Below are 13,083 nucleotides of genomic sequence, written 5' to 3'. Positions count from 1 at the left end.
TGTTTCCTGACTGCTGCTGTACTGCGGTATGTGACATTCGTTGCTGTGTGCCCAGTGCCCAACACGCCCAGGAGACCTGGTAAATAGGTGCTCAAACAGCAAGAATCAGACCTTTTCTTCTGAGACACTACAACTGCGTGTGTGAGGTGGGACCTGACGTGTGGAACAGAGAATCCTGACTAGTTCCCAGCACTGGCACAGTCAGTGCATGAGGTCTCCTGCAGACATGGAGCCAAGAGGATCCCAGGGGAGGCCTGGGACTTCTTGGTTCTGCTTGTTCTTTGGCATAGAGGTGAAGATGTAGTGACATCTTTCACAAACATGTGCTCACCTTCTGCATCTCATATGATCTTGTCATGAAGCTCCAGGATAAGCAAGAAGTCTCCCTGGGAAGCTGGCAGGAACCTGCACACCAATTGTTGCTGCGTTGCTTCAGGCAGACTAACACAGGGAGTCATGGGCCCATGAGGACATGTTCTTTCCCAGAGATAACAATCCCAAGTGATGAGATTGCTTTATGAAAGTGAGGCCTTGTGGCTTCACACATCTTTGAAACAGTCTCCTGTGCAAACTCCAGCACCAATACTTAAGTCCTGCCTCTCAAAACTCAGCCTGAATATCTTCCCTTGGTGCTGTCATGCTGCTCTGCCTGATCTCATTCTGTGTCATGCTTCCGAACAGCATCCACGCCAAAGGCTTCACAGCATCCGCCTCACAGCAGAAGATGAAACAATGCTGTAGGAAAAGCAATGAGTTCTGCCTGTGATGTCCTGGGGTGAAACTGGATGTGCAATGCTTAGCAATATGCTTTGCATTTTGTGGGGAGGGGGAAAATGAATTGTATATGGCAAAGGCTGAGCATATTGACATCATCTCCCACTGCTTGCCAATGTTCATTGATTACTCTTGCACTTCTGCTACCTGAGTTGTGCAGACAGAGGAACTTAACAGCACCCATTCTGGCTCTAAAGGCAACACATCTGCAAGCACCCTTCAAAAATATGGCAGGTGAATGGTCTCCGGAGAAGCATTCAGGGGTGAGGAGGAACGGAAGCTTGGCTGAGCTCTCCAAATCCAGTTCCCAGAGGCATCCACCTGACATGCGAGCAAGTGGTGAGAGGGTGGGATGGGAGCCCACATGGAGTGGAGAGCAGCAATATTGCAGTAGGAGGAGGGGACCTGGCCAGCAATGGGAAAGGACTAGGCAAGAGAGAAGGTGCCTGATGAGCATAGGACATCCTTTTGGCCTCCTCCTCCTGGCTGGTTTGGGAGGACGAGGCTCTGCCTGGCCAGCAGCACCGCAGAGGGGTGCACTGCAGGCCCACGTCTCTCATCCTCAGGTGTCTAGGGCTGGCAGCTGCAGTGCTAGGCTGTGGGCACATTAGGGACCCTTGCAGGTCCTTCCAACAGCATTTCAAGCTAGGAGAAAGTCCCCCTGGGTCTGGGATGGTGTCTGCAGTGTCTTGCTGGGAGTTTGGGCTGGCCAGGAGGCAGCAGTCTGCTGTTGCTCTTGTAGACAGTGTCTTCTTGCCTGATGAAAGGGCTGACTACTCCCTCTTTAATTACAGTAACGAATTTAGCAAGTTGGTAGCAGAGGAGTATCTCAGCTTCTTTGACTTCACTGGCCTGACTCTTGACAAAGCACTCAGGTGAGCTGGTCTCCGGCACTCGCGTACGGCCTGGGCTGGACAGAGCGGAGCAGCGCGGTGGGTTTCTCCTCCGGGCTTCCCGGCGCCATGGAGGCTGTCCATGTGATAGGAGCAGGGACTGGGGGGAGCTCCAGGTTGTCATTTAATCTTTGCTTTGGTGTCACGTTTGGCACAAGGTACTGCCACCAAAAGTGGGCTTCGACAGGAGGGCCCACAACCTGCTTCCCCATGGTGGAGAGCAGCTTTCCCAGGAATCCCATCCTGTACAAAATCAGAGCAAGTAGGAGCAACTTCTTCCCTTGGGACGGACAACCCATCCTGGTGCCATCAAGCCAGAGGTGGGTCAGATCTCAGCTGACAGCATGTTTCCCTACACAGCTCAGAGCTGGCTCCATAGACACCCTTTGCATTGCACCTGCAGGGACCCAGGGGTGCGCAGGCTGGGGGGACAAAGGCCTTCCTAGCTGCTCTGAGGACCCCCTTTCCATCTCCCTCCTGAGCATGGATGCTGCCCACCAGATTGACCTGTGACATCTTTAAGTATCGCTTTCTCTTTGCAGGACGTTCTTGAAAGCGTTTCCACTGATGGGAGAGACGCAGGAGCGGGAGCGGGTGCTGATCCATTTCTCTCGGCGATACTGCCAGTGCAACCCAGAAGAGAGCACATCCGAAGGTATTGCTTTCTATCCCCGGCTGTAGTGTCTGTTGCACACTCACAGTGCATGAGTGTTGCAGAGCCTGAGTGTGAAACCAGCCAACCACAGCTGGGCCTGAATAGCACCCACTGAGCAGGCAAGGCTGCAGCTTCTCCTTTTCACTGGGATCCTGCCCTGCAGATTATCCCTGCCTGGGGAGGGACTGGGGACACAACGTGCTATAAAGTCTCCCCCAAGAGAGCCAGGCCGAGATCTGAGGGTCTGAGTTGGGCTCCCAGGGAGCCTTGTCCTCCCAAGTGCATATGAGTGGTGCTGGAGACAAGATCCTCAGCCATAACCTGGATCAGCGGCCATGCTGTGCCGAGCACCAGGGAGCTGGTGAGTGATTCTCAGGGGCTGCAAATTACCACAGTCATGGCTTGCGAAGTGGGCAGTGGGCAGGAGTGGCTGGTGCTAGCTCAGCCCAAGACCTTGTCCATTCAGTGGAAGAAGACATTTACATGGAGATTGAGGAATGCTGTTGGCTTGCCATGCACAGGAGTTGTGTTCCTTACATCGACAACTGCGGCAGGGAAAAGCACTGCTGGGTAAAATTCTGGGCTCGCTGGAGCTGCAGATTTTGTTAGCTACTTTTAGCCCCTCCTCATTACTTTTTTTTTTAAGCAGATATAGTTTCTCCTGCCTTTTTTAAATGGGAAAGGTCATTCCTGGTACACTTGTGCATATTCACACATCCAGACATGAGCATGTCCATGTTCTCACTTACAAGCTCAGCATTGCCAGGTGGGCAGGGAGGGGATTGTCCCGCTCTGCTCTGTGCTGGGGCGGCCTCACCTGGAGAATTCACTGTGTGCAGGTCTGGGGACACAGGAGAAAAGGAGATAAAGCTACTGGAGAGTGTCCAGAAGAGGACTGCAAAGTTGGTGAAGGGTTTGAAGGGGAAGCTGTATGAGGAGCGGCTCAAGTCACTTTGTTCAGCCTGGAGGAGACTGAGGGGACAGAGGCATTATAGAGTCAAGGCAGTTTTGTCTGGAGATGATCCAACAGCTGAAAAGCTTATACAGCCCTCTAAGACATTTCAGGGCATTGCTGCATGCTGATTCAATAACTCCTTCACTGATGGAGGTATGGCTGTTGCAACACTGAGAGCTGCTTCATTCAGCCTGTATGATGAGATACTGCAAAAGAGGGTGGCAGATCTGACTTGCTGACCACGGAGCGATGTGGCTGGTTTTTCTCCCCGATAGTAGTTTTGGGCACATCATAAGTGCTTTCCTGCACTGATGAAACCCAGGCATGGAAGAACTAAATGGTTGTATTGTAACACCATGTGAGCTGAGGAAAAAAACATATTATGACTGAGCCAAGAAATGGCAAGGTTTTGGGACACCGGCTCCACCTTGGGGCCATGTGGGACATGATTTACCTGACAAAAGTGATTCAGTAAAGCCAAGTGAAGATGTCAGCCCAGAACCTCTCACAGAGAGTCCAAAATGCACACTGGGGAGGGAGGTTGTTCTAAGCCCAGAGCTGCTTCTCATGAAAAAGAAGTTAAACATCTTTCTTAGCAAGCGATTCTCTCTTGAAGGGAGATGTCCATCACATCCTGGGCTTGTGTGTTTGGTTGCCTTTAGCAAATGGTGCCTTTGTTTGGTGGCTGAATGGGGTATGTCGCAGTTGGTTCTCCATGGCTGCCCGTCTACCTCCACAGAAGAGACCAGTGCCACTTCCCCAGCCAGGCCTGTGGTCAGTCACAGCCCGACCCTGTGGAACCAATTCACAGAGCAGCATGCACAAGGGAGATAAGCCAGGAACATCAAGTTGTGTCTGGCTTAGTCTGTGGAGCAGCCCATCTGTGTGAGGTCCTTGCAAGGACCAGTTCATGTGTCAGGATGCATTTGCAGCTCCCTGTTGTGAGGTGGTAGGTGGAGAATGGTCTCTTGACCTTGAACAGGCTACCTGGTACAGAAGAGGGGTGCTGGACTCTCTCAAATGGAAGGAAAACTTCGTGTGAGTCAGAGAGCGAAAAATGCTGCACTCATTTATGGTAATAATGTTTGTTGAACAACTCAAAAGCTTATAGGCTGCCCAGGAATGATGGCTAAAGACCTCAGGACAAATGCCTGAGGTGACTATGGTCAACTTGGGGGAAAGTAGCTCTGTTTGTCAGGGTGTCTGGCCCATTCTACAATGGCATTGGCATTAGCACAAAATGAATATGAAGGGAGACTCAGTGGAAAGTCTGGTCTTTAGAAAGGCATTTACAAAACTGCTTTAAAGCCTGTTCCCTGGCGATTGTTTCAAGAATAGGTAAAGCTTGAGGGAAAAGCGGGTATCTCTTTTTTCTAAACTGTCTTATGCAGTTGGAGTAAATAAGTCTCCAGCCATAGCAACTAGCCTTGGTTTTGCAATGGATGGGCTGCCAAGACAGCAAACACAGAAACTGCATGGGAAGAGGAGTAATCATGGCCATCTGTTGTGTGTTTCAGATGGGATTCATACGCTCACCTGTGCCCTGATGCTGCTAAACACAGACCTTCATGGCCATGTAAGTAGTGCTTGGAAATGCATCCTTTCTTTTCTCCTTCCCAGTATAGAGGGGAACACATCCTTATGCAGGATATGTTGCTGGAAAATTGGGATAGGTTGGCAGAAAAATACTCTGACCAGCTCCAAGGGGAATTGTGGGTGCCAGGCCCAGGCCTGGGGACAGTCCTCTTAGTGTCACTCCACACTCCAGCCAAAGGCTGACATCAGTTATCTATCGGTTATCTTATACAGGCAATGCAGCTTCCTTCCCAGGACCTGTTGCATGTGTCAGCTCTGTCCTAGGAGCTCTTGTGGATATGTCTTCACCCCCAGTCTCTGTGAGGCTGGCAAAGAGCAGCACCAATTGTGCTGCTGTTCCTTGCAGTGCAGACACCTGAGGCTTCTCTCATCCCAGAAACTGCTGCAAGGGAGTCAGTGGTTTCATACAGGTGTAGATTTTATCTCTCCTTCCCCAAACATGAAGGAAGTAGGTCCCTGCTGTTTCTTTTCCCCAAGACATAACAGACAGCCACTGGAGAGTTTCATATCAGAGAGACCTCTGGACAAAGAGCAGGGTGAGTAGAGCTCAATGCCCAAAGATGTGGTTGAAAACAGCAGAGACTGTAAAAACATCTCTCACCACCTTTTAGAGGTTCTTTCAGGTAGCATAGGCTGGATTTGTTCCTGAAAGGTCAACCATAGTGTTCTCAGTGCACAGAGAGGAGAACAGAGTGGGAGGAAAGATAACTGCAGAGGGGACATGGGACCAGACATAGGGGACAGCACTAGGACTTTGTGTGCCCTGGAGATCCCTGCCATAACATACAACTGGGAGCACATGTGGGCTCTGCACCCTTCTTAGTGCTGGGAAAGACCGTAGGTACTGCTGCCCCAGATCCCCTTCCCGCTCTCCAGCCTTATGGTGCAGCCACAGAGCATGGCTGTGAGCCTCATGGGGCTGTGCCAGCTTACCAGGGCTAGAGAAGCTCCTCAAGTCTCAGGGCACTGAAGTACTTTCTTTCATAGCCCCTCTGAGAGCTCAGACCTGGAGCCACAACCTCCTCAGAGCTTGTGTGAAGATAAAGAGGGCATGGGGGTGAAGAGAGCTTGTTATAACAGCCTGTGCATGTGAAACCTACACCAGTTTTAGCCACTTTTTCTGCCCCACAATCTCATGATTTTTAAGCTGTATTAACAGAGTCCTCTTCTGCCTCCAGCTGGTAGCAATTTGTTGCACATCTGCAGAGACTTGCCTTGATTTTCTCTTCGTTAGCCTGTTAATGAGGGAACAGTAGGCCATATTCTAGCTCTTTTTTTTTTTTTTCTTTCTTTCGCATACTGGTTTATAATCACCTTTGCAAGGAGTCTTTCTCTGTGAGGATGGGAAGAGGACGCTACATGAGTGCTCTTCACCTATAATGATAGAGATGCAAAGGCCACCAGCTTCACGGGTGCCATCCTGACAGTCCACCTGGGAGGTGGGAGTGGAGCATCTCCCGTGTGGGGAAAGACTGAGGGAGCTGGGGCTCTGGAGCTGGACAAGAGGAGACTGAGGGGGGACTCATTCATGGGGATCAATATGGAAAGGGGGAGTGTCAGGAGGATGGAGCCAGGCTCTTCTCGGTGACAACCAGTGACAGGACAAGGGGCAATGGGTACAAACTGGAACACAGGAGGTTCCACTTAAATTTGAGAAGAATCTTGTTCGCAGTGAGGGTGGCAGAGCCTGGCCCAGGCTGCCCAGGGGGTTGTGGAGTCTCCTTCTGTGCAGACATTCCAACCCGCCTGGACACCTTCCTGTGTAACCTCATCTGGGTGTTCCTGCTCCATGGGGGGATTGCACTGGATGAGCTTTCCAGGTCCCTTCCAACCCCCGACATTCTGTGATTCGGTGACCTTCCCCATCCTCACAGCACAGACACTGCCTTTATGACAGTGGCAAGGTTTGAACACACTGGTCAGTGAAGGGAACTGGTCTCTGCAGGAGCATCCTTTCCAGATGTGCTCTGCAGCTGCATCGAGCTGGTCTCACCCAGATTCATCCTTCAGCCAAAATGGTTGGAGCCAAGACAACACTTTCGTCAAAGCATTTCCTGCAACAGCACAAGCAACGTTGTGGCAGAAGGCAAAAAAATGCAGCTTCGCTCCAAAATAATCTTATTTTGTCTAGTTTTTTAAATTACAAACAAAATATGTCTCTGGGAAGATAAAACTTATTGAAAAGGAAAAAAAAACCCCTGAACCTCACCATTTTTATTTTTCATTGACAAGCTGGCTAAGAGGTCTGGTAAAAATAAATGGTCTCATGCTATCTAGACAAAGAAAAAGTCACTTTCTTTTGACCAGGTATAGAAATGCCTGATCTTTTCTTTGAAAAATCTCTACTTTATTTTTCCGCATGTATAACATTAATTTCTTCTTCTTCTCCTCCTTTTGTTTTCTTCCTTCTGCTCCTGGAACCTCTCTTTCTGCTCTTTAACCCTTTATCAGGTGGTAAGTGCAGTCATTCTAGTGTTTTGCTTTCAAGCACTGGCATTTAGCTTGTTTTTTCTGTGTAAAGAAAAAGATGTTTGTCTGAATTCCTAAGTGGTTGTGCAGTGTCCTTCACTACTTAGCAACCTATTCACAGCTGATATGCATCACATGAAATTCTCCTTGTGTAAAGAAACCTCCATAACTGCAGTGTACCTGGGATTGTGTGGCTTGATCGCTCACCCCTTTTTTGTTAAAATGCTGTCATGGTATTGCATATCCCTTTTTATTTTATTGCCTTTTTAAATATCATGTGTGTGTTTCAGTGTTTTACTGTGCGTTGCCATGGAGTAGGAAATTCCTTTGGTTAGGAGAGGATGTTTGAGGTGTCTGTGTAAAGGGGCAGTTCCCTGCAGCAATGTCTCTGTAATGAGCCAGTTCACCATTCCAGCAGCGACACTTACATACGCTGAGTTCAGGCTTGAAAGTAAAGAGCCTGGCTTTAAAATAAGAGATTTGCACCTGGCCACACTGGCTTTCTGCCTTAGTACTGTTGATTTCCTACCACAAGTGTACTCAGACCCTGCTTCCAGAAAACTTAATGTCTTCAAAATGAGACACTATGTTTTCATAGAATCACATGGAGCTGATGTTTGAAAGCCAGCAGTCACCAACAAACAATATGAGCCTTTTAATACCATCCAGGTTGTGGCAACTCTCTACCATGGTCTGCTGGTGCTGTTTGAGCTTCAAGAGATCTTATGGCAAAGTAAATACTCCTCTGTTCCATCTCTGTCCTTTGGAGACAAAGCTTTGAGATGTCTCCTTTTCAGTGGTCAATGTTATCCCTCCTGGTTCAGAACTGCTGGCCCTGGAAGGACAGTAACAAATCAGCATCTCTCTACTACCAGTTCTCATGTTTGCATTTTGGTACTTGAGCAAAACCCCACTTCTGGAGTCACATTGTAATGTGACAGGCTTTAGCTTTTCTTCAAAAAGAAGACCAGGAGCTTTCATGGCCACTGACCAAGCCTGAAAACGGGATCCCTGGAAGCTCCTGACTCCACTGTCCATCACTGTTAATCTTACAAACTCTGTGATAAAACTCTAAGCCAAGCTCATGGTTTGGTGTTAGCAGTGCTGCACTTGGAGAGCTGAAGAGCTCTGAGGTATGAGCAGTCACTGGCGGCACCTGCAGAGTGACTCTAGGCTACAGCCTGGAGTTTTCTGGAGGTGGGTAGGGCTACCCAGGACACTTCAGGACATGGTCTGCCATTGTCTTGAGTGAGTCAGCTCAGCAGCAGATGTCTGGGACCCAGAGGAGGCAAGAACCCAACTGTAAACAGGGGAGTTACTCTGGGCTGAATCAATGGGATGACAGGATCAGCCCTGTCTACCCACCATCAGATCAGTCTCATCATTCCTAATTTATTCTTATGCACTCTAACCACCGCTGTGCACCTTGTCTCTGCATCTCTTAATTCTCTTGTACTACCTGCACCCATACACTTCCGTCCACCCATTTCCATGCAGCCTCTACTATCCATCTAACTATCCATCCCTTCTCATCTATTTAATCCACTGTTCACTCACTGGTTCTCCATCCTAGCACACCATGGTGCTGGTTGATTGTCTCACAGTGATTTCTAATGCTTTGCTGCATGGCCTGGAGCAAGCAAAGATGGGATGAAGTTCTTGTCTGCCACAGGGACATATCAGGACTAGTAGCTACATGTGGCTGTGAAGCAGCCTTGCTGGCTTGTTCTGTTGCTGGTAAGTGACTGATGCACCACAAAAAAGCAGAATGGCCAGAAAAGAAGCTGCATCTCCCTACCCAGAGGTCCCAGTTCAGCAGGGGCCGTAGAACATCTGAACACTGAGCTTTGCAGTGTGCAGATACATTCTCCTGAATATTATGTCCACATGTGATGATCTTGCTGAATCAGCAAGAAGGCCCACTGCATAAAGCGGCACCCACTGAGCGCTCGTAGTTGTGCTTTCAAGAGTTGGTCCTGGGATTCCCCATACTTGCTGAATACTGTTCCAGTGTGGGAAAGCTCAGGTAGTCCCTGGTGCTGATGATTGATAATGAGGCACTTGTGATCACAGAACTGTTTCCTTGCAAGTGTTGATCTAGTGAAGCTGAATTCCATGTTTTGGAGTTTCTGCTTTTTGCTTTCTCTATTCAGCGGGTGTCGATTCGGAGGCAGTTGCAGTGCTTTGGAGTTGAGTGGCTGGCTCCAGCCCATGTCTCAAAGCAGGAAGCTGAAGTGTTAAGATATTGTTGCCTTGAGGATGTATTGCATCTGAGCCACCCCAGCATCCCGTGCTCAGTCCTGCTGACAGCCCGCCTGAATCCTGCCCCTGACTCTACAGCTTTGGCAACATGTCCAACAAGCTGATTCACAGTATTAGCATTCTTGCTGGAGCTTTCTCATCACCTCTTCTGGTTGTCAGAGAAAGGGTATGTTTCCATCCTTCTCAATTCCTCAGCAATTAGCTGCTTTCCACAGTGTGGCTGCGGGCTCAGTTTGGGCTCAAGAGAAAGAGACAGGTCACAGAATAAAAAAGAAGCCATCCCCTGCAATTAAAGTATGTCCTGGACACAATATGCAAGAAATCCAAAGCAGCACCTGTGAGGCCAGTAACATGTGCCACTTTATCTCACTGTATCCACCCACTTCCTAAAATGTATCGGTCTCTGCATTCATTGCTGGATCACAGCAACAAGATCTCTGCAGGCAGAGAGGCCTGTGCTGTGCACTCTGTTTTCCTGCAGGGGTAGAAGTGGTCACCTTTGGTGCCTCAAGGTCTCAGGCAATGTACCTCCCTCGCCTCCAAACTCCCTCCCTCATAGAGGCTCATCACTGTACTTTCTATGTGCTCTCCCACGCTTCTCCCGTTTTCCATCCACACACCATTGTGCTGCTGGATTTTTATTTTTTGCTGTAATCTCCCTTTGCTGAAAAAACTGGCATGTCTGCAGGTTACCCCATGGCTCTCCTGCAGCTCCTCACCCACTGAGCTCTAGCTGGCAGAGCCTCCAGCTATGGGCTCCAGTCGTGGGCAGCAGCCGTGGGGCTGCCCTGCAAGAAAACAAAGATGGCTGAGTCTTGTGTTGTGTCCCCAGGCACTGCACATTTGTAACAGTGCTTTATTCCTCTTTCCCCTGATCTCACAACAGTGCCAGCTCATCTGGAGCTGGCACCAACAGGAGGCATAATTCAGAGCATCAGACAAAGCGGCCCAAAGGCAGCGCTGGCTCCCTGTGTAGTCTGCACACACAGATGGCATCTGTCTTTCAAGAGGTTATTTTCTTGCATGGAGGATGTATCTCGCCCTGCACCTCCTACCTCACCTCTAGCAGCTTTATCCCCTCCCAGTGACCCAGTGAGGCCCTTCTTCTTCCTCAATGAATCTCTAAGCAGGGTCCTGGCTCTGCTGTTCTTGGCCATCTTCCCAGGTCCTCCTGGAAGGCCACCCTGTCAGTACACTGGTGCAAAGCCCATCCAGTGTCAGAATGCCATTGGGATCCTTAGGACCGCTGCTTTCTTCTCACTAATTCCATTGTCCACTCCATGTGATATCACCGTGGGGTCTGTGCTTTGGGGCTTCACTCCATGGTCTGAAGGCTGCAAAATGACATGGCGCTAGATATGCCTATCTTTCCTTCGTGATATCAGACTCCTTTTTCTGAACGCTACATTTCCTACTGACTCCTCCACACCTCTGCTCCTGTCCTTTGGAGAGGTAGAATTGCAGGGCGAGGCTTGGAGAAAAGCTGCCTGCCTCCAGCCCCTTGACTCTCGCAGGCTGAGAAAGTGACTCACCTGGTTGTGGTTGAGAGGGAAAGATTTTGGGAAGACAGATGCCAGAGATTGATATCAAGGATGCCAGATGGCCTGAAGTGTTATATCAGCACCAAATAGTCTTGACATTAGTTGGTGATGACTTGGTGAAGTTCTCTCAGTGTACGTGTATTGACTTCACAGGCCACAGCATCCAAGTTCACGCAGTACCAGTAGCCAGATCATCTCTCTTCGTAATGGCAACTAAAAATATTGGTTTCCATGAAGGACAAGTCATTGCTCAATGCTGGCTGTGTTCAGGTGCTGACATATCACGCTCATACAATTTTACATGGAACAAGCTTGGAGGTTCATCCATTTTTTTGCGCTTTTCTTGACTTTTGAAGCACAGACCCTGTACCAAGACCAACCTAGAGACCAGAGGAAAGTTTGGAGCAAGGGCTGGAGGGGTTATTTTCAGGTGGTTTATCTCCACCGTTAAAAAAGAGGTCATTTGAAATGTTTGGATACTGGCATGAGCAAATAAAGGAAAAAGCACAGTACAAAATCAGAGCACAAGACCTCCTTCCAGCTTTGAGCTCTTGGGGCAAACCCAGGGTTCACCACTACATATAAAATTGTTCTTTAAAAGACACTCTGATTCAAGTCAATACTCTCCACAAATGTAATGAGCTGCTTCTTTTCCTTACAGAATATTGGCAAAAAGATGTCGTGTCAACAGTTCATAGCAAACCTGGATGGGCTGAACGATGGGAAGGACTTTGCAAAGGATTTGCTGAAGGTAACGTGATATAAATAGACAGTGGGATGCCATAATCATTATTATAGTGCCACCTAGTCCTGCTGGGACACCCTGAGCCCTTGAATCAGCATTTTCCAGTGCACAGTTGTTTCAACAGGAGAATTGTAACCCACACGAATTGCTTCTGCTAACTTGCAGGGAGCCACCAGCAGTGGCTCTGTTCCCTGTTGGTGTTTTAACCAGATTTGTGTTGTATCTGCACTCAGAGCGCACCAGGGCTCCCTTTCTCTCAGGTAGCTCTGTGATACATCAGACAATGCACAAAGCAAGGTATCCCCCCCCAATATGACCACCTGGCACTGATACTGTTTTCTGCCTTCGCTTCCATGTAGCTAGATGTAATGCTCCAATACAGCTAGTTCATTACCATGGGAGATTGGTTAAACACCCCAAAGAGAGTATTTTCTCTTTCCATGCGGTTTAACACCATCACCACTGACTGCACCTGCAGCAGGTCCAGCAGCCTGATCTGGGTTTTGCTGTGTGGAAGGAGTGTCAGCACCACGTCAGGGGCATCACACTGAGCTTTAGACAACACCCCCCCTGCCTCCCAGCAGACCTCACTCTACCCTACTACTCTGTACACTCAGGGCCACCTCCACATTCTGCTTTCCTAGCCCATCCCTGCTTCTTTCCCAGCCCCCCAGGGAGGCCACTGGAATTTTGCACAGGAGGAACTGTAAAAGCTGATCCCTAAGGTCATTCATCCCGCCTCTGCTTATCAGGGCAGCACTCAAGCCTCCACTGTCCCTTTCCCCTGGTTGAGACATTGGAGGTGCCTTGGCATACCCCAGAGTCCTTTATCATCTTAGTGTAGGCCAGGATGACCCAGGACTAGATGCAGCACCCAGGATTAGTTAAAAGTTAAAAGTTAAAAGGCTGGCTGCCAGACCCGTCTACTGCTGACGTGTCCAGTCCAATACCTGGTATGGCACATAGACAGAAAAGGGTCTATCGGGACAGCAGTTGTCCTGCTCACTTGCGAATACTCCTCCAGGAGAGTTCAGCAGGGAAGGTATCTCTTCAAGAACACAGGAAGGGTGTGGAGGAGATTATCTCCACAAACTAGACATGTCTTCCACAAGAAATACATCTAATACCATGTTCTTGTTTCAGACACTATATAACTCCATCAAGAATGAGAAGCTGGAATGGGCCATGTAAGT

The 13,083-nt window shown here is 49.0% G+C and overlaps 1 protein-coding gene across 1 annotated transcript in view; it reads left to right on the top strand.

The window, feature by feature from the left end:
- PSD2 (pleckstrin and Sec7 domain containing 2) overlaps positions 1–13,083 on the top strand; it is a gene marked incomplete at its 5' end in the record, with an annotated part of 41,196 nt that overhangs the window by 10,402 nt on the left and 17,711 nt on the right. The window contains 5 exons of the mRNA XM_082063670.1: positions 1,569–1,649; positions 2,210–2,322; positions 4,795–4,853; positions 11,807–11,896; positions 13,034–13,077. Coding sequence (XP_081919796.1) covers positions 1,569–1,649; positions 2,210–2,322; positions 4,795–4,853; positions 11,807–11,896; positions 13,034–13,077 — 387 coding nt within the window. The remainder of the gene's footprint in view (positions 1–1,568; positions 1,650–2,209; positions 2,323–4,794; positions 4,854–11,806; positions 11,897–13,033; positions 13,078–13,083) is intronic.

This window comes from Streptopelia decaocto (assembly GCF_964273445.1).
Source record: "Streptopelia decaocto genome assembly, chromosome: 12".
NCBI classification, from domain to species: domain Eukaryota; kingdom Metazoa; phylum Chordata; class Aves; order Columbiformes; family Columbidae; genus Streptopelia; species Streptopelia decaocto.
Note: the sequence above shows the minus strand (reverse complement) of the source record. Positions and strands in the feature narration are given on the sequence as shown.